The following is a 22,308-nucleotide window of genomic DNA, read 5'->3' on the forward strand; positions in this document are numbered from 1 at the left end:
GAGTTTGCCACTTATTAATTCTCACATCTGGCCCAAATTCTGTTCACCTCATCATGGCCAACCACTGTCACTGGGGGAGTTCACAGCTTCTTTGTCACAAGAAAACCAAGTGGCCACAACTATTTCTAAATATGGTGCTGTCCTTCAGAGTGTCTGGTAACTTCTGGCACCTCCCTTGCTTCTGTCCCTGTATGTGTTCTCTTAGAGAGGTCTCAGGGCTTCTGATGAAATCCACACCACATCAATGTAAACAGAAGGCCACCAAGGGCTTGAACAGACTCTGTTGCCAAAGTCAATAACCTCCTCTTAGGTTCTCCTGAACTATTTGGCGTTGTTGACAATCCCCTTCTTTTTGAAAACTATTGCAAGAAAGTTTCAAGAAAAATATCAATCACACTTGATAAAAAAATCCCCTGCCCCAAATGAAAATTTTATTGGCTATAATCTATAACTCATTTTACATCATAGACACATGTATATGACATTTATCAATGTTTTCCTACTGAAAAAATCATCTCCTGCTTTCAAAAAATTGTAATAAAAATCAAAAGGACAACTAAAGTAGAGTTTATTACTTAATCAACTCTACACCCAATCTGCCATATTCATACATCTCTAACTTACCAAGACTCAAAAAAATTATATTTGTATGGACATTTGACATAGAACTGAAAGCAAAATATAAAAATATTAGCACATTTGGATCTGAGCTTCTTCACTAATAATATTTTCACCAAGAAATGCTCTCCTATCAAGAGAAACAAGCATTCCATCAAGACAGCAATGTCTCCAAGGAGAGACTTTGTTGGGAGTTTTTGTTCTCTGGCGAGAAGAATCTGGTTCGAATTCATTCATTCATCAAACAAGGTAATTTCTCACGATCAAACTGGCAACAACCAGAGCAAAGCAGGACAAACAGTTTTAAAGGAAAGCAGACTTCATATTCTTTGAGAGTTCTTATGCATTTACCTGGGGCTTCAGAGGTCAATTAATTGATGTTAATTAACCTGTAAATAGTTCTTCCACAAAGAAAATGTATTTTTCCTATAAAAAATAAAGTTTCTTGAGGATGTTCAGGACTAAATTAAGTAGAAAACTCATTGTGAGAAACCAGTCCTTTTTCTTTTGACAAAAGTGTGTAATATTGCTTCTCTTAGGAAGACACCTGTTTGACGTGAGGAAGCTGAAGGAAATGACATGGGCCTGGGCCACATATCTGTACCAGGAAAGTGCTCAGCAAGATGCTGAAGAACATGGGCTTTGGAGGCAGGCAGAGGGCCTGGGTCAAGTCCCAGCCCCAACAGTTATTGGCATGTGCACCCGGTATGACAGAAACCATGCGAATGTTCACCTCGTCTCCTCTTCCTAGTCAAAGCCTCTGGGGGCTAAGTGACTGAATTATGGCAAATGGCATGTGGTGGGGGTGATATAAGATATTTCCAGGTGCTGCTCGCAGAACATCACACCCAATCAGCTCCCTCTATCCTTCAGCAGTGACTGTGAAGGCCACCTCTTGATGGTGGCACCTTCATGACACAAAGGGACCTGGATCCCTGAGTTGCCACCTGGAGGGAAGTGCCTTCATCAGACTATGACACGGGAGAAATTAACCTTTTCTTGGGAGCCACTGAGGTTTGGCGATTGATATATTATTGCAGCACAATCAAGTGTTACCCTAATATTCTTGGCCAAGTAACAAACTTCCTCGTACGTATAATTAAGACTGCTTAACTCAGAGATTGTTCTAAGAGCAACCTTGGAGAGCACTTAGCATGGGCCTGGCATGTGGTAAACAATAAGCATTAGCTATTTTGTGTGCACACACAGACAAGCATGCAAATACACATTAGCTATCCGTATGCGCATGCATGCACACACGCTTGCCTTGACTGCCCTGAAAAGCTCATGGAGAGGCAGAGCTGGAAGCTAGAAGTGGGAGGGGCTTATCCTGCAAGGAACACGAATTGAGAAGGTAGAGCCCTACTTAAGGAAACAGCAGGAAGAAGTCAGAAAGCAGACAAGCAAAGAGAGAGTGAGGGCACCACGGTAACATTTCCTAAATCTCATCTAGCTCTGATCAGGATCTGCTCTAGAGCATAGCAGGAATGGAGGCCATGGAGAAGAGACCCACACAGGCCCAGCTCTGTGAAAGGCAAGGAAAGAAAGCTTTGGGCTCTCTGCTCCTCCCCGTTCGACAGACAGCCGCATCTTCTGGTGCAGTGCCAGCCGCGTCCCCGAGACACGATGGTGAAGGTTGGAGTCAACGGATTTGGCCGTATTGGGCGCCTGGTCCCCAGGGCTGCTTTTAACTCTGGCAGAGTGGACACTGTCGCCATCAATGACCCCTTCATTGACCTCAACTACATGGTCTACATGTTCCAGTAGGATTCCACCCACGGCAAATTCCATGGCACAATCAAGGCTGAGAACGGGAAACCTGTCATCAATGGAAAGCCCATCACCATCTTCCAGGAGCGGGATCCCGCCAACATCAAATGGGGTGATGCTGGTGCTGAGTATGTTGTGGAGTCTACTGGGGTCTTCACCACCATAGAGAAGGCTGGGGCTCACTTGAAGGGTAGGGCCAAGAGGGTCATCATCTTTGCCCCTTCTGCTGATGCCCCCATGTTTGTGACGGGCGTGAACCACGAGAAGTCTGACAACTCTCTCAAGATTGTCAGCAACGCCTCCTGCACCACCAACTGCCTGGCCCCTCTGGCCAAGGTCATCCATGACCACTTTGGCATCGTGGAGGGACTCATGACCACAGTCCATGCCACCACCGCCACCCAGAAGACTGTGGACGGCCCCTCTGGGAAGCTGTGGCGTGATGGCCGAGGGGCTGCCCAGAACATCATCCCTGCTTCTACTGGCACTGCCAAGGCTGTGGGCAAGGTCATCCCTGAGCTGAATGGGAAGCTCACTGGCATGGCCTTCCATGTCCCCACCCCCAATGTGTCCGTCGTGGATCTGACCTGCCGCCTGGAGAAAGCTAACAAATACGATGACATCAACAAGGTGGTGAAGCAGGCATCAGAGGGCCCCCTCAAGGGCATCCTGGGCTACACTGAGGACCAGGTTGTCTCCTGCGACTTTAACAGTGACACCCACTCTTCCACCTTCGACGCTGGGGCTGGCATTGCGCTCAATGACCACTTTGTCAAGCTCATTTCCTGGTATGACAATGAATTTGGCTACAGCAACCGGGTGGTGGACCTTATGGTCCACATGGCCTCCAAGGAGTAAGAGCCCCCTGGACCACCAGCCCCAGCAAGAGGAAGAAGAAGAGAGAGGCCCTCAGCTGCTGGGGAGTCCTTGCCCCCGTTCATCACCCAACACACTTGAGAATCTCCTGACCTCCAGTTTCCATCCCAGACCCCCTGAAGAAGGGGAGGGGCTTGGGGAGCCCTACCTTTTCATGTACCATCAATAAAGTATACTGCATCCAAAAAAAAAAAAAAAGAAAGCTTTGGGGAGTCGGGGAGACCCTGACAGAGGCAGCGCGACTGAGAGACCCCAGCCCGTGCGAGGCCACCTTAGGTGAAAGACACGCTATAGATTCAAGGCCAGCAGGGAAGACAGAAATAGCTGCTGGGTTTCTACAACTGCCTTAAACTTGTACAAAATCCCTCCTCATATGTGGAGGGATTTCCTCACAAGTGGAGAACCCTAAGCAAACCACACGCCTTTCAGGAAGAAGCTCAGAGAACAACATATTCCAAATGCAGGGGAGATTATTTAGACTATTTTATAAAGTTGTTTAAACCGTGACCAATGCACAAAGGCATCTATATCCTTAATAAAAATGTGTATTATTTCATGAAAACTGAGAAGTCCTCAATCTGTGGTATTCAGGAAACAGGACAACTGTTAGAAATAGCTTATTAGAGGGGCACCTCGGTAGCTCAGTCAGTTAAGCATCCGACTCTTGATTTCGGCTCAGGTCACAATCCCAGGGTCCTGAGATCGAGCTCTGCATCAGGCTCTGCACTGGGGTTGGAGCCTGCTTACAATTCTCCCTCTCCCTCTGCCCTTCCCTCACTTACGCTCTCTAGAAAGGAAGGGGAAGGGAGGGAGGGAGGGAGAAAGAGAAAGAGAAAGAGAAAGAGAAAGGGAAAGAGAAAGAAAAGGAAAGGAAAGAAAAGAAAAGAAAAGAAAAAAGAAAAGAAAAGGGAGGGAGAAAGAGAAAGAAAAGAAAAGAAAAGAAAAAAGAAAGACAAATTTACAATGTGGTGTTATAAGATAGTTTTGTTGTTTTAATGGAAGAAAAAAAAGATGATCAGTTTATAAATCAAGATCAATTTGCCTGCCATCTCTTGGGTTCCTGATGAACTTACTGGCAATCACCAAACTCCCTGAGTCTATCTAAGTAGAATTATTAAAATTCATATTCTTAAAATGCAACTCCCTAGCCCTATGTCAATTGAGAGTCAAAGTATTTTTTATTGTTATTGCTATTACTGTTATTCGAAGTCCCAATTCCCCAATTCCCCAAGGAGAATCCTGTATATCTGTATGTGCCTCGTAGCCAGGATGTGCTATTAACATGGAAGATGTTAAGTCATCTTAGATAAAGGTGAAATCCTTTTCCCCACTAATAAGTAAAAATAATTAGATATGCTTCTGAAAAATTTCAAATCAATGGGTAAATCATCACAGTGCAGAAACACCTGAGAGTAAGCACAATTAAAAATGTATTAGGGGGGCGCCTGGGTGGCGCAGTCGGTTAAGCGTCCGACTTCAGCCGGGTCACGATCTCGCGGTCCGTGAGTTCGAGCCCCGCGTCGGGCTCTGGGCTGATGGCTCAGAGCCTGGAGCCTGTTTCCGATTCTGTGTCTCCCTCTCTCTCTGCCCCTTCCCCGTTCATGCTCTGTCTCTCTCTGTCCCAAAAATAAATAAACATTGAAAAAAAAAATGTATTAGGCATCCAGTCATTCCTAACTCTGTCAGTAGCTTTGTAGCAGGTGGGACACAATATAAAGTTTCAAATATTACATATTTACACAAATGGGGTATTTTCGAAAAAGAAGAAAAATAAAATTATAGTAAAAGATGAAATTAGTTCCCTATCTCAAGAAACATATACAAAAATAAAATTCATACTAAATAAAGGCTGGCAAAATTGAATTTTTAAATGCTGACTGGAAAATATAGGTTAATATCTTTTAGTTCTCCAGGTAAAGAAATACTTTCTTAAATAGTACATAAAATGTAGTAACTAGAGAAGTGTGCAGAATACAATAAAAATGTCCATTCATCAAAAGACCCCTCAAAGCGAAAAGACAGCTTACGAAGGAGAAAATACTTGCAGTTCATACAGCTGACAAATGGTTAGGATCAAAAAGAAACAAAGGACACTTACCAACCAACAAGAAGAACACACACACACACACACACGAGCAAGAGATAGGAAAACAGTATTTCATAGAAAAGACACACACGTGGCTAATAAACATATGAAGAGAAGCTCGGGGTCACTAGTGAGCCACAAAATACAGAAACCACAATGAGACGCCTTTTCGCACCCATTCAGTCAGCAAAAATGAAAACTTCTGATACTACAAAACATTGAAGAGGGTGTGAATTCACAAGACCAATTATGCATCACACGTGGGAGTATATAAGAGCGTGACCACTTTGGGAGACCCTCTGACATAACACCCTCCCCCCAAAGCGATCAATTACGTATCCTATATTCCAACAACTGCAGTCCTAGGTATATACCTAAAACAATCTCCAGCACACAGACGACCAAAGATACATACCCAAATGTGCCTGTCGGTCCCGGTCCACAGGGGAATAGGAAAATGGAATTTGATACAGCAGTCCAAAAGAACGAGCTCAAACAATATGGACACATCTCATGAAAAAAGAAAGCACCAGAGAATTACATGCATGATACCATAACATGACTCATGCATGGCACGGTTTTTATAAACATGAAAACAATTAAAGTAAAACTAAATTCTTCTATGAAAACATGTAAATAGCCTAACTTTACAAAAAGGAAAACCAAGGACAGATCAACTCAAGATTCAGAGTGATCATTCCCTGCAGATGGGAAGGGGAAGTCAAGGAGTGGGCTAATGAGGAAACTATTTGACTGGTTATGGGGTTGAACTTCTGGTTTTGATGTTGGTTTCACCAGGGATTATTACAATATTAAAATAGCTAAGAAAATATACAAAAGCAGGTTGCAGACAAAATGAGAAAGTGTCACCAGCCAAGCATTATGACCGTTCCAATTCTGTGCACGTGAGCTCCTTTAATAAAAGGGACAAACGCCCTTTGAGAACAGACTTAGGTAAAATATCAAACTGAAATCATTCCAGTCCAGACAGTGACAAGCTCCACCCACCAACCCTGACTGGGACTATTTATAGAAGGTTCGTTATTTGTTCTAACACGACTTACAAAGAAGAAATTGAAAACATCTTAAAGATCCATCACTAGATGGATTAAAACATGAGGCCATGTTCATATGCTTTCATTAATTCACCTCATCAGCACATTGACAGAGTGCCCACAATTTGTCAGACACTGTGGGACACAGTGATGAGCTAGACCGACTGGGGCCCCACTCCCATGGGGTTAACTCTGGTGGGGAAGACAGGCTATAATCAAAAGATCACACGTGTAAATGTGCCCTGAAAACAGATGAGGGCTGTCAAAGGAGCCTGGGGTTATGGAAGGGAAAGAGGGAGGGAGACTAGCTTAAACCATTTAGTGACACTTCCCCGGGGACAGGGGGCATTTAAGAGAGATCTGAAACGGAAACTTGGTGGTATTTATCTAGGCGAAAGGAAGGCAGAAGAGGGGCTGCGTAGGAACAAAGAAGCGAGACAGGCCTGCAGCAGAAGGGAGCTCAGGCCGTCAGGGAGATGAAAGGCCGAGGTGGCCAGACCCAGAGCACGGTGGGCAGTGCGGTGAGATGGGGCTGGAAAGGCGGGTGAGCAACAGGTCACAGAGGAGGATGAGGCTGAGGATATCGGTCTATTTCCAAAGAGCAATGGGAAGAAGGGGTTTAAGTAGGAAGGCAACTACATCAGATCGGCACTGGAAAATGATCACCTGCCACCATGAGGAGAATGGAAGGTATGGGGACAAAAGCCGGTGCTCACTTTAACAGGATCACTCTGGTTCGGTGTACAGCATGCTCAGGAGAACACGGAGAAGCAGTGGGAGGTACCCCAGTAGCACAGACAAGGGGCAGAGGCAGCTAGCTTAGGGGTAGCGTTAGTGGGGCTGCGGAGAGGGTGGTAGACTTGAGAGGTCTCTAGGCAGTAAAAATGGAGACCACTTGGAGGTAGAAGGGGTGTGGACAGTGAGGGAGAGGGAGGCACCCAGAATGACTTGCAGATACATGTACAGCTGATGGAAATAGATGGGACACTGGAAGCTGAGCAGAGTGGGGCTGGGGCATGATGAGCTCCACTGTGCAATGGCTGAGCTTAAGGTGGCCCGGGGCATCTCAAGGGGGATGTCAAGTAAGCAGTAGATAAGGGGGTCTGGAGGGAGTCTGACCTGGAGATACAAATTTAGGAGACACGCTGTGTGATTGTTAAAATGAATGAGGCAAATCCATATGTAGTGACGTGAAAGGTCTATGATGTACTGGCAAATATACACATACTATAATCACTTTTTTTTAAAAAGCGTATAGAAAAATAACCATCTGATGTCCAAGAGAAATATACACACTCATATGCAGATGCGCGTGCATGTGCGTGAACACACACACACACACACACACTGGGTCTGGAAAGAATTTATCAGGTTATTTACCTATCCCTGTGATCGATCTTTTGGTTGGAAGAGATGAGTGAAGAACTTTCATGTATTCATATAAACTTTAGCATCGTTCGGTCCCGTTTCTGACAGTGAGCACTTCCATCACTCCAACTGCCCCTTCTCTCTATCCCTCTGGCCTTCCCCAACTCCCACCTCTTCCTGAATCCCCACCCAGGGGCCAATGTTGGCAACAGGACGAGATGGAAAAGGAAAGGTGATGCCAGTTTTGCACATTATCTAATAGTGAAAAAGGAGAAATTTGGGGTTTGCTTTTAAGCTGTATCGAAAGAGCGTATCATAATGTTCACGGTAATGCCATTCCTGCTCCTTGAGGGCTAATCCCTGAATTGGCTGAGCAGTTAAGTCAATTGAGATGACTGTGGAACACAGAAGTCTGTGGGCATACTGGCTTCTGTGTTCTCCTACTGGTCACCCATTGTGCTCCAAGGATTCGAAAGTCTCATGTAAAACCCACGAATCCCTCACACTGATCAAAGAACGTTGAAGACCTCCCCCACTGTGGAGAACAGTGTACCAAGAACTCGGCTTAAGGAACACACATGAACAAAAGGAAATTAACAAAAACGGGAGGATGAGGTGGCTTTACATAGCACCCCGCACAGTTTATTCTAGATTTTTCTCGTTACTAAGCATAATCACCCAGCACAGTCCCAGTCTACACTCAGTGCATATTTGCAGGATTGTTTCTGAAATGTCCAGACCTCTCTTTGACCAAGCATATCATTATCCCGGAACAAAAATGGAAGACCGCTAAGACAGAAGCATCCTAATGTCAGAAAGCGAGCCAAGGAACAATAATGTCTATCCCCATGTGGATTTCCTTCTTCCATCCTTCTTCAAATGAAGCACACATCGATAGCACCAAGTGAGATCTTCAAGTTGCCTTGTCTAACAGCTGGACAATGCGTTGCTTACGCGTCCTTAATTAATGTGTATATTCTACAGAGAGATAGGTAGTAACTATTATCTATGGAAATCATACCAGCAAGGCAGACGCAGGTGAAATTGCTCCCGTCTTGTTTTTCATTTGCATCTATGCAGCTGGCGTTGTTCTGGCAAGGCTCCCTCTGGCAAGCATCAAATTCTTCACAGAAAGTGCCCACATACTGATCATCACAGCTACAGGAAAAAGTTGCCTGAAACACAAACATATCATATATGTTACCTGAGTCCTCTAAAATGTATGCTTTGGCTCTAAAATGTAACTTGAAGTTCAAAGGCACGGCTTCTTTTTATAATTACACCAATGCTGAATGTTTTCATCACATCACTTATATTTTGATCTGATTACAATCATAGCTTTGAGAGATATTGTATGTATGTCCTTACATTTTAATTTCAAACATTTACTTTTCTCATTCTTTTTTACTGATATTTATCCCAACCATTTTCAATCTTACTAAAAATAGAAGTGGAAAAGATAACTGTATTTTAAGCAAAAATGAAGTTTTGCTGACCTGACATGGAAATGACAGTTTTGCTAGAGCAGATACATTGTGCTAGAGCCATTAAATTAGATGTCATGCCAACCAGCTAAAATCCTTCAGCACAGTCAGCACTTGCAACAACAACAACAAAAAACAAAAACATCATCAAATGTCCTACTCTGACCACCTTCCAGAGCACTGAGAGAATTTACTGAATCACCCTGTAAATGAGCCTCAACGTACAGCTATGCAGATGATCTGAGAGCAAGGGAAAAGAAAAGGAGTATAATCCAAGTAAACTTTTTGTTTGGTTTATATCACTGCTATCTTGGTAACAAGACCATTGACTCAGAGCACTACATTTGGTTGGGAGCTTCATTTCTGAGAGAGTTGTAAAATCCAAGTAAAACCGAGCCCTCCTGCTCTCTTCTTAAGGCCTTAGTGCCTGAAGGTGGCAACCATCTAAAAGAAACACTAATCTGGCCCCAAGTCCCGTGTGAAGCAACGTATGTTGTTACTGCAGATCTTCGTGAAGAGGGGAATGGAGGAAACAAAGGAACAATGTATGAGCAAAGCTTACTACTTACAAAAACTCAAAACAAAACAGAAAAAAGCACCTTCCCAGCATTCCCCAAGCACCTACGTGAGGCAGGTGTTCAAATCTCTACCCATCCAAAGCCCCACCCACAGACTCTCCCAAGCCCACCCTTCTTCTCACCTCCTCCTTCCCAGTCCCAGCCCTCTGCCTCCAATCTCAGAGAGAGACTCTTCCCTCTTCTCCAGGTGTTATTAGCTCAGAATCCCCACCCGGGTCCCTGACCCCCAAGCACACCTCGGTGCCTTCCTTCCTCCTGAAGGAGGAAACGTCTCCATTCCTCTCTTTAATATATATGTATATATTTGCCTCTCAATCAAGTTTAATAGTTCTTGCCCATTTCTTGATACATGTACTACTGCATATTTAGATTTCTTTGTAGCTACCGTTAATGAGCTACAAAACATTCTCCTCATCCTTTTCTGATAATACCCATCATACTCCTTAGCGGTTTTTACTGACATATAAAATGCTAGAGTTATATATTACTGGCCATCACGCTGAGCGCTCTCACTACAGATCAGAGCTTTTACTTGATCCTCTTGGGTTTTTTTTAGATAAAACAACCCTGCCCCAAAGTGCATATCAGTTGCAAATAATGATAATGCCCCCTTCCCTTCTCCAGTCCTCACGGTTGCATTGGTGGCTCTTCTAGAATAAGCTTGATTTCGAAGGGAGGTCTGCAGAATTTACCACGAAGTAGAAAACTGGAACAATGACTGAATTGTATCAAATGCCATTTTAGCTTCTTAAAAAACAATAACCTCTTTCTTTCGGTCCTTGACCTAGCAATCTGTGAATGTTCAAATGCCCTACTCCTCACCCCACCTTGCATTCCTAGAAGGAACACCCCAGAGGCATTATGCAAACTTGTGTTATGGATGCATTCTATTTGGAGCTATACTTTGAGGGCTTTCCATTTAACCTGCCCCATCCCAACAGACTCTTTTTCTAAGAAAGGCTGTCCTGTGCACAGTGAGATCATAGTTTATACCATAATAGGATGCTCCTCACCAAAAGTGACCAAACCAGGAGTGGATGGACCCCTGACCTCAGCAACCAAGCAAGAGGCCAGACGGTCAAACATGACATTTAGCTGGACCAAACTGCCAGGTTTTGTGTAGGTGTGTTTCTTTTGTTAATTGAATGCATTTTCGTTAAGGGGATATGAGAAATCCTTGTAATCTGCATAATCAACTCTTTTTAAGTTTCAGAATGCATTCTTCAATCATATGTTAGAAACCAGAACAAGTAGCATAAAAGCAATGGCTTTTCTTCTTAAGTTAGAGTTAAATTTTCTGCCTTCTGTTTCCATCCTCTCTCACACCTCTTTGGGGCAAATGGAAAATTCCCTCTGCCTGCTAGCAACAGTTGACTTCTTGTCTGGTTTCTCATGATACTGTGAGTTTTCTTCCCTTTGTGTGTGTTTGCACAGACTCTATAGTTGGAAGCTGGGAGAAGTTGCATCAAGGACTGTTAGAAAGGCAGCCTTGTAAATAGGAAACTCTTTTTCTAGAACTATCTGCTAGGAAAATCTTGTCCTTGTCCAAATGTGCAACACAACGCACCTTGGATATCTTCAGAGATGTGTCTTGAGCCCTTTGTGCATCTGTGGATTCACGACTGCCTTTGAAATGTAAACACTGTGCGTGTCCAGCTCATACAATTCCGAAATGGGTCTCAGCATCATAATAAATTATTATGTGTCATTATTTCTGGCAGCTGTCTTCTAAAATTTACTTGGTTTGTATCCAGAAGTTCCACGTTACAGATCAATTTCCTTGGCTATTTGGGGGATGTAGTTTGCATATAATTCTTCTGTTGTGTCCCATGGAAAATATGTTGCTGGTGGAAATAAACTATTAAAAGCCCCAAATCAAATATCTTCAAGTTATCTTTGATTGACTCTAAAGCTAAAACAGAAGCCGCGCATTTTGTTTTGCTTTGTTTTCAACAGAAAGCTGGAAAGAAACTTCAAGAAACTGTTGAAACAATGGTTTTTGACCAAGAAAAACCACAGAATTGATTCTTAAACTTTGGCTGATGGATCAGGAAGAAGATTAAGAAACGTTTACATACCCATGACCACAAGATGTTAGTGAGGTTTTTATGTATTCTGTATCATACGTCCATAACATTAGATTTCTTCCTAAGTCTATCTTCTAAGAACAACCAGTTTTCCTATATTGAGAGGTCTGTTTTACTACTTGCAAGACTTGATTTGTAAGAAGCATGAATGTGTATTAGGAAACTACGTTGTTGGCATATTTGCTGTGGAAACCAGTGATCAGTGAAAGCTGTAAACTGTTACACCAACCTTGAGAAGTTTCACCCACTATAATATCACTAATTAGATCCAATTCACTTAACCAGCACAAAAGACAAAACGGACTTACTTAAAACTAGTCGGTTAGCGAAATTACAGAAAGATATTTCCTTGCAAAGTTATTGTGTAGTTCTACGTACAAGGACTTTTCAAGTTAAATGAAAAGAGATTAATTTCAAAGCCCAGTGCAGTCTCAATTTTCCTCAACAGTTTGAAGTCAAATATTCCATTTGTGCATTAATGAAACTTTCTAAGTGGGAGGAAGCTCACTTTGAAAAGGTCCCGGTTTAAAAAGCTTCTGTCACACCTGCATTCATCTATTCATCCACACGGGCACTGTCCTTGGTCCTGGAAGCATAAACATGCAGAGGACTATCTCTTAGAAATTATCATCTAGTGTACTGTGGCTGACAATAAATAAAACAAACAGGTAAACAATGTAGTGAATGAGGTGATAAATGCCACGGGGAAAAATAAAGTAGGGAAGGGGAAGAGAAGGTCCCTATAAGAAACATCCCTCTTAAACCTCCTATTATTGTATTTTCCGAAAGGACTCTGGTGAGAACATTTTGTGCCATACATCACTTGGTGCCTCCTTTATAAAGTCCTGCCCAGGAAAATTCGCTCATTTAAGTGCCAGTAAAAGTTATGCTAGTGGTGAGAGCTGATGTTTTGTCCTCGTGAACAACACGGACCATGTGACTGCCCAGGTTTCCTCCTTTTTGATCTGGCTGTAGTATGCTCTGTCTACGGCAAGTTCACCTTGAACACCCACTTAGGGTTCTGTGACCTATATGGCTACTTCCTCTTCCTGACTTGGATATTGCATTCTAACTTAGATCTTCACTGACTCTGACTTATTTTTTTTTGTATTTTTTAATATTCCAACTTTATGAAATATGGAGTCAAATGTCTGATAAGCCCATATTCCCCAGCAAAGCACAGAACGCCCTTGGCAATCTAGCCCCATCTACTTTTTCTGTCTCATTCTCTGCAATTTTCACTTCTCAGTAAAGCCTAATTGTCATGAACAAATGATCCCACAAAGACACGTTTTCCGAAGAGCTTTCTCTCTCTCTGTCAGGAATCGGAATTCATTGTTCTACTTTACCCTCCCTTAAACAAAGTACACAGAAAACACACTTATCTCTTTTTGGTGCCCCAGTGATATCAGCATGAACATAAAAGTCCCAGCTGACTAGACAGTGAATCTCATTGTTTATAGAGCTTGCTTACGTTGAATTTCCTCATTAATCTTCACCACATCTGTCAGGTGGCTATTATCAAACCTATTTTAGGAACTTAACAGACTCAACAGAGAGGACAGATACATTCTGGAAGGTGTCCCAGCCAGCAAGTATAAGGTCAAGGCTTAAACCTGCATCATCGATTCCAAACCTTTTCCATTCATAGCTGGATACTGTCCTATCATCACCATGATGGTCTGTGTATCCCAAGTGCATGTGGGGCGCCCTTCACCCTGACTCTAAAAATAACCCCAACAACTGTGGTATTTTGGTTCTTGCTCCAGATTGTTTGGTTTGTCTACCTCCTCTCTTGCCGTCTGGCTGCCTTCCTCATCAGCATGATTGTCCTTTTGATTCGCTGATTCTAATTTCTTTTAGTCTTAAGAATAATGTCAAATTTATTCAAATGAGGTTTCAAAATAGAGTAAAAATATCCATCCTGAGGGCTGAAAGTATCTCTTGTACATAAAGTGCCTCATCACTCATGGACACACTTGAAAACTTTGATTAGAAAATTCTTCACCAGAATTGGAGGTCCTTGACATCTAGAACTTTAGTTACTCATACATAATAGATGCCTGAGTGTTCACTGAATTGAGCTGACTTCCTAACAGGCTGTTTGAGGGTAGCCTTGAAGGACATTTCTGTGCAAGTAAGGGGTCTTCTACTTCCTTGTCTATCTCTGAGGGTCTTGCGTTCTGCTAAGATGGCATCACAGCCATAATCCACACATTCTTACTCCAGGGGATACTGGGACAGAAGTTGGGGGATAAGTCCCAAGCCAAAAGGTGACTAATGGGCCCCTAAACCCCTGAAAACGGAAAGGAGATTATTTGAGCCACTCCTGGCCAAAGACTCCCTGGACTAATTTCCACTTCCATCAGGGACCAGTCTGGTTGCAAACAACATCTGGGCTATTCGCAGTGAAATGTATGAACATCTGCAAGGTCAAAACTCTAGCTAATGAACCGCTAGTTGTTGGAAAAAGGAGACACAGACACGGTGGTTTGCCAAATTACTCTCACTTTTATAAATGGTCAAAAATCTCCACAGTAAGAAATTTTGTTGGGGGGCGCCTGGGTGGCTCAGTCGGTTAAGCGTCCGACTTCGGCTCAGGTCATGATCTCACAGTCTGTGAGTTCGAGCCCCACGTCGGGCTCTGTGCTGACAGCTCAGAGCCTGGAGCCTGCTTCCGATTCTGTGTCTTCCTCTCTCTCGGCCCCTCCCCTGTTCATGCTCTGTCTCTCTCTGTCTCAAAAATAAATAAAAACATTAAAAGATTTTTTTAATAAAAAAAAGAAATTTTGTTGTTTTGGGGGCACCTGGGTGACTTGGTTGGTTAAGCATCCAACTTCAGCTCAGGGCATGATCTCATGGTTTGTGAGTTTGAGCCCCACATTAGGCTCTGCGCTGTGCTAATAGCACAGAGCCTGCTTCAGATTCTCTCTTTCTCTCTCTGCCCCTCCCCTGCTCACACTCGCTCTCAAAAATAAATAAATAAACATTTAGGAAGAAAAAAAAAGAACTTCTGTTGTTTTTATGTAAGCATCTGGCTGAGTCTCAAGGAAGGAAAGACACAACTTTGGCAAATGAGAGTCACACTCCGTATCACGTGTCCGGATCCTCCCTGTGCAATCTGCTAGTGCCTTTACAGTAGGGATGCTGTGGAGAACATTGTGTGCACATCACTGAGTCTTCGACGTGTGAGGTCCCACTCCAGAAACTGATTTCCTATCCAGAACACCAGGAGAAGCACCCCTTGCCCTAGACTGACATGCGTGCTTTCTTCTGTGGACAACATGAATCATGTCACAGATTCCCTCTAAACAGCAGAGTCTTCTGGAAGAGCAGCTCAGCCAATCCTGCGCGGGGGAAGGCGGGCCTGCCTCTCAGCTTCCCCAGCACACAGAGGTCAGGAGCAGGGCACACCCAGCCCAGGGCTCCAACAGGAGAGCAATTCCTGCTTAGAGAAGACCTCTCTAAACCAGTTCTCTAGACGCTGGCAGGGTCAGGAAGTAGAGTCTGTTTCCTAGCAAGAGAAATCTCTGGAATCTTTCTGCTCCTAGTTAATGAGGGAGCTCAAGGGCAACTGTCCATGAAAATGATTCCCTGAGTAGGGGATCTCTGTAGACCCTCTGGCAGAGAGCTTACACTGCCGTGAGTGCACTTTAGGAAAAGGAGGCAGGGAGTCCCCACTGCCTAGTGTAATAACACAGCAGGGCTCAGATTCCAGCCTGAGCTGTCCCATCACCCCCAAAATGCACTGACTCTGAATCTGTGGACATTGGAAGCCACAGAAGCCTCATCATGGCGGTCCTCAGCCAAGGACCTATTATTCCAGCTCCTAGGAATCTGACTGGATGGTCGTTTGGGTCTGAAAACACATAGCTGACAAACACTAAAACTTAGATAAAAAGGGGCGCCTGGGTGGCGCAGTCGGTTAAGCGTCCGACTTCAGCCAGGTCGCGATCTCGCGGTCCGTGAGTTCGAGCCCCGCGTCAGGCTCTGGGCTGATGGCTCAGAGCCTGGAGCCTGTTTCCAATTCTGTGTCTCCCTCTCTCTCTCTCTGACCCTCCCCCGTTCATGCTCTGTCTCTCTCTGTCCCAAAAATAAATAAACGTTGAAAAAAAAATTAAAAAAAAAAAAAAAAAACTTAGATAAAAAGGATTAACCATGGCACACATTTTTGTTTGGTTAAGCATAGGTGAGCTATAACTGAAGGCTCAGAACACTAGTCTAGCATGCTCTTTTAGACAAGCAGAATTAGCCTTTTACTAAACCCAGATTTGGTATTTCAAGAGGCAGAAATGATTATCTGGATGTAAAATTTAAGAGACTACCTGAGAATGCTTATTATGATATAAAAATCCCTACACATGCCTTTTTTTGAGCCCAGGCCACACACAGACCCCTGGAGCCCAGCCATAGAGACAAAGTGTTGCCTCCTGCTGGGAACACAGTAAGCTATCTCAAAGGGAAACTCAATATGAATTACATTTTTAAAATTTCTGTCTATTGGCTGGGTCTTACTGCTCATTCATTACACATATAATTTAAACAATATGCTTGAGTTTGCTTATGGCTCACAATCTTATTTGTCATTAGCCTCAGACATACTATTGCTCTTCTATTTGGGTTCATTCATCTCAAACACAGCAGCTTATTTAAATACAAAAAGTAAGCTTGGAAAACATGCAGATCGGGGCACCTGTGTGGCTCAGCTAGTTAAGCGTCCGACTCAATTCAGGCTCTGGTCATGATCTCACAGTCATGAGATGGAGCCCCAAGTTGGGCCCTGCACTGGGCATGAAGCCTGCTTGGGATCCTCTCTCTGCCCCTCCCCTGCTCTCTCTCTCTCTCTCTCTCTCTCAGGAAGGTAAGAAGGAAGGAAGGAAGGAAGGAAGGAAGGAAGGAAGGAAGATAGATGGGAGGGAGGGAGGGAGGGAGGAAGGAAGGAAGGAAGAAAGAAGAGAGAGGGAGGAAGGAAGGGAGAGAGGGAGGGAAGGAGGAAGAATGGGAAGGAAGGAAGGAAGGAAGGAAGGAAGGAAGGAAGGAAGGAGGGAGGGAGGGAGGGAGGGAGGGAGGGAGGGAGGGAGGAAGGAAGAAAGAAAGAAAGAAAGAAAGAAAGAAAGAAAGAAAGAAAGAAAGAAAATATGAAGATCATATAAATATTAAATTCAAAACTTGACATTCATGAATTCCTAGAATTCATTTCTTTGGCTTAAATGTTAAATTCTGAAAAATAGGAACAATAATAAATGAGAGCCCTGCTCTTTCCTTCCAAAGGACACTGAAGTTTACTTTATTACTCAAGGGAGAAGAAAGTAAATGTCTTTCAGGAAATTTTGTAAAAGGCTTTCTCTGTAAAAGTGGATATACGGATTGGCAGAATGGAAACATTCAAAAGCAGTTTCTAACCATATCCTGGCAACTTCTGTGTTCTCAGCACTTTGAGCATGGCTGTAATTAAGCATAAGATTTCAAAGGAATCAGCCTGGATCTTCAGCTCATCAGTATCTGTGCATTTATTTGATGAAAAGTTATAATCCATTAGCAAATGTAAAGTTTGACTTTGAAAAAAAGTCACTGAAAATTCATCTTGTATTGAATTTCCCTGGGGGGCGGGGAGGGGTAACAGGCTGATCCCACAAGTAAATGAGATACCATTTTAATTTTCTTATCTTAAAATTTCATCTAGTCTTCTAGTTATTTCTTTTGTTACATGAAAAGAAAATGGTAAAGAAAAAGCTTTAATAAAAAGGACATTTTGAGGTATAAATTATTGATGAGAAGGACTCGTTGAAAAATAAAGACCAATCCTGTAACATCTTCCTCAAGCTACCTCAGATGGAAAACCCACTTTGAGTTACATTTTTAAATGTAAAGCAAAGATGTTCAACCAGTGGTAACTTCTGCGGATAGGAAGCCGACGGAGACAGGGCAGGGTACCCAACAACCATCTACTGAAAAAAAGACCCCACTATATGCCAAGAACCATATGCTGAAGAGCCACTTAATCCTCCCAACAGTCTTGTAAGATCAGAATAATTTTTCTATTTCACCAATAAGAAACAGTTCAGAAAATGTAAGTAGTTTGCTCAAGGTCACACAGCCCCTCAGAGGCCACGGGAGGCAGATTCGGTCTCACTGCAAAGACATTCTTACAATTTAAGATATTCATAAATGCAAGGAATCAAGTTACAAAGTATGAGGGGTGAGGATCAAACACCATTCTGAAAAGGGGGATGACAGAAGCATCTATGCACTAGGTGGGAATTTGAAGGGGACGACCTCCAAGGCCTCTTGAAATCTTAGATCTGATGCACCTCGGTTGCAGTCCCATGAGGCCACAAATCCTCACTGCCACTATCTTCCTGCAGGTGATTTCATGCCACCCTGGGGTGCTGACAACCACCTCATGGGTTTCTTTCCTACTCTCATGGCGTGAATGTGCCAGGGCTGCCATAACAAAGGGCCACAGACTGGGTGGCTTAGACAACAGAAATCTACGATCTCCCGGTTCTAAAAACTGAGAAGTATAAGACTTGCAAATAAAATAACTGTATCAGTAAAACAGGATGAATAAGTAGTTGACTTGTCCCTCTTCCCTGTTCCTGTCTGAGGTAATGAAAATCAAATAAAATCACAAGTGAGATTTGATATAAGCAGAGATTAGAAATCAGGCTTAGGCAGGCAAAACCTCTTTGACCTCAGCCACAGCAACTTCTTACTCAACATGTCTCCAGAGGCAAGGGAAAGAAAAGCAAAAATGAACTACTGGGACCTCATCAAGATAAAAAGCTTCTGCACGGCAAAGGAAATAATCAGCAAAACTAAAAGGCAACCAATGGAATGGGAGAAGATATTTGCGAATGACGTATCAGATAAAGGGTTAGTATCCAAAATCTATAAAGAACTTATCAAACTCAACACTCAAAAACAAATAATCCATTGAGGAAATGGGCAAAAGACATGAATAGACACTTTTCCAAAGAAGACATCCGGATGGTCAATAGACACATGAAAAGATGCTCAAAATACAAATCAAAACCACAATGAGGTACCATCTCACACCTGTCAGAATGGCTAAAATTAACAACTCAGGCAACAACAGATGTTGGTGAGGATGCGGAGAAAGAGGATCTCTTTTGCACTGCTGGTGGGAATGCAAACTGGTGCAGCCATTCTGGGGAATGCAAACTGGTGCAGCCATTCTGGAAAACAGAATGAAAGTTCCTCAAGAAACTAAAAATAGAACTACCCTACGACCTGGCAATTGCAATACTAGGTATTTATCCAAAGGATACAGGTGTGCTGTTTCGAAGGGACACATGCACCCCCATGTTTATAGCAGCACTATCAACAATAGCCAAAGGATGGAAAGAACCCAAATGTCCATCGATTAATGAATGGATAAAGAAGATGTATGTAGAATGAAATCTTGCCATTTGCAACAATGTGGATGGAACTAGAGTGTATTATGCTAAGCAAAATTAGTCAGAGAAAGACAAATGTCATATGGCTTCACCCATATGTGAAATTTAAAATACAAAACAGATGAACATAAGGGAAGGGAACCAAAAATAATATAAAAACAGGGAGGGGGACAAACTATAAGAGATTCTTAAATACAGAGAACTGAAGGTTGATGGAGGGGTTCTGGGTGGAGGATGGGCTAAATGGGCAAGGGACATTAATTAAGGAGGACACTTGCTGGGATGAGCACAGGGTGTTATATGTAGGGGACAAATCACTGGAGTCTACTCCTGAAATCATTATTGCTCTATATGGTAACTAACCTGGATGTAATTTTTTTTTTTAATTTCAGAAAGAAAAAAAAAACGTTTTCAAAAATAAACATTACTCAAAGCAGAAACTACAAGATGTTCAAAGGGAGAGAGGGAGGAAGAAATCAGGCTTAGGTAAGATCATCAAAACACCCAGTCTCTTTTTTCCCGTTAAGATCACACCGACCATTCACAAGTCTTGGGAAGGTCAAGTGCTCAAATGGATGTGGTGACCACACAGGAGCTGCCTGTATCTGGCCCAGGTAAAAGGTGCAACACCTGCTCCCGTACAGAGAAAACCCCGGTTCCCTGTCCTGACTGTTTCAAACACTCCAACTGCTCTGGGTCTATCCTTAGGTCGGTCCTGAGTGGCAGCTTTTGTCCTTTTGGGGATGAGCCATGGAGGGCTCAAGACCCTTGTCACCATCTGACACTCAAAGTCCAGAGATGGGGAGATAGTCCACCTGTGTGACATTCACCTTAATGACAGGGCTCCTGTCGGATACTCTCTGATGTGTGGTTCTTAACCTTCTTTCTTCTCTCTTTATCCTTCTGTTTCCCTGTTTCTCTTCCTTCCCGTTGGGCCCTTCACATATGTGGTGGATTACATTCATGGGCCATGGCTAACAAATACGTGTGTGCCCCAGTTCTAATCTTTAGCAGTACACGGGTCTTCCCCTGTACATGGACCACTAGCCTAGCTTTATTTTCTTAGGGGACCTGTAATTCTTCTTTGCCTCCATCCTCACATCTGTGTTCCTCCTCTATAAGGTTGTTTAGTAGTTTATGTATTCTTGTGGATAGGCTCAAACCCAATCCAAGAGAGATGTTGAACAAATAAGCAAAACACAGCAGAGCTGATATAAAGCATCAGTTCAGCCTTCCTTGTGCAAGGTGAAGGCGATTGTTGAGCCCCTTCTCTCCTACTGAAATAAGAATGTACATGTAGTCAGAGTGGTTAAAATGAACAAATCAGGAGACTATAGATGCTGGAGAGGATGTGGAGAAATGGGAACCCTCTTGCACTGTTGGTGGGAATGCAAACTGGTGCAGCCACTCTGGAAAACAGTGTGGAGGTTCCTCAAAAAATTAAAAATAGATCTACTCTATGACCCAGCAATAGCACTGCTAGGAATTTACCCAAGGGATACAGGAGTGCTGATGTATAGGAGCACTTGTACCCCAATGTTTATAAGCAGCACTTTCAACAATAGCCAAATTATGGAAAGAGCCTAAATGTCCACCAACAGATGAATGGATAAAGAAGTTATGGTTTATATACACAATGGAATACTACGTGGCACTGAGAAAGAATGAAATATGGCCTTTTGTAGCAATGTGGATGGAACTGGAGAGTGTTATGCTAAGTGAAATAAGTCGTACAGAGAAAGACAGATACCATATGTTTTCACTCTTATGCAGATCCTGAGAAACTTAACAGAAGACCATGGGGGAGGGGAAGGGAAAAAAATGTTAGAGAGGGAGGGAGGCAAACCATTAAAAACAGAATAAACTGAGGGTTGATGGGGGTGGGAGGGAGGGGAAAGTGGGTGATGGGCTTGAGGAGGGCACCTGTTGGGATGTACACTGGGTGTTGTATGAAAACCAATTTGACAACAAATTTCATAAGAAAGAAGGAAAGAAAGAAAGAAAGAAAGAAAGAAAGAAAGAAAGAAAGAAAGAAAGAAAAAGAAAGGGAGGGAGGGAGGGAGGAAGAAAGGAAGAAAGGAAGAAAGGAAAGAACATGTAAATCTTGAATATTAAGTATCATACTCTAAATTCCAAAAGTTCTGTCCCCGATACCATGGAATTTGACTAAAAACATTTCCTCAGTATTCGGAAAGGAAAAAAAAAAAAAACCCGACAACTATCTTTTCATTTTATTGTGAAAGATTTTACGTAGAGTCCCTGATTTAACAAATGCATTTCTCACTTTATTGAATTTAAAGGCACACAAATTGAAGTGAAACCAGCAAAGATGGGAAGGTCCTATCATTCATTTTAATTAAATCTTATCTCATTAAACATTTGTTGCTTTCATCATTTTAATACTGAGAAAAAAGGCAGGTTATATCTAATAAATGTGTTTCTCCAAGATAATTAGAAAAGAAATCATTCTAATAATTTCCAGAAGAAACTCATCAAAATATCTAACTCAGGGTGGCAAAAGAATTCGTTCAGTTCACAAGCAGGATGAAGCTTGCTTGCTTTCAAATTATTTTTATTAATCTGTAATATTAACATGAAATGATCTCTTCCATGTAATAATTTAATCCTCCAATTCTGAGTAAGAAAGAAAAGTCTGCATACAAATTTTGAGTATAGGAACATTAACACTGCTCATATCTTCCTTTCAAACTTTCTTGGTTAATGTATCATATTTTAACCATTTTCATGCTGGCATGATTCATGTAGGATTCTTAGAACAGGATATTGGTTTGAAGTTCTTTCTTCAGAAAAAAAGAAAATGCACAGTTAATTCCCCAAAGCCTCCATCCCCCCATTATCAGATGGGGATGATGAAATGTCATGTCATGGGGATGTAGAGGTGGAAGTCCCTGGGCTAAACACAGATCCATGTAAGTGCTGGAAAAAAAAAAAAAAAAAAAAAAAA

The 22,308-nt window shown here is 42.7% G+C and overlaps 2 protein-coding genes across 3 annotated transcripts in view; one reads left to right on the forward strand and one right to left on the reverse strand.

The window, feature by feature from the left end:
- The window catches only part of DNER (delta/notch like EGF repeat containing), a 322,224-nt gene that overhangs the window by 110,750 nt on the left and 189,166 nt on the right, over positions 1–22,308 (reverse strand). For both annotated transcript variants that reach the window (XM_045481582.1, XM_045481583.1), the window contains exon 6: positions 8,795–8,948. In XM_045481582.1, coding sequence (XP_045337538.1) covers positions 8,795–8,948 — 154 coding nt within the window. The remainder of the gene's footprint in view (positions 1–8,794; positions 8,949–22,308) is intronic.
- Positions 2,175–3,283, forward strand: LOC123599585 (glyceraldehyde-3-phosphate dehydrogenase-like). The gene is given in 1 exon segment (XM_045481584.1): positions 2,175–3,283. A coding segment is annotated over 1 exon segment (1,002 nt). The 5' UTR covers positions 2,175–2,244; the 3' UTR covers positions 3,247–3,283.

Source organism: Leopardus geoffroyi, chromosome C1, assembly GCF_018350155.1.
Source record: "Leopardus geoffroyi isolate Oge1 chromosome C1, O.geoffroyi_Oge1_pat1.0, whole genome shotgun sequence".
Lineage (NCBI taxonomy): Eukaryota > Metazoa > Chordata > Mammalia > Carnivora > Felidae > Leopardus > Leopardus geoffroyi.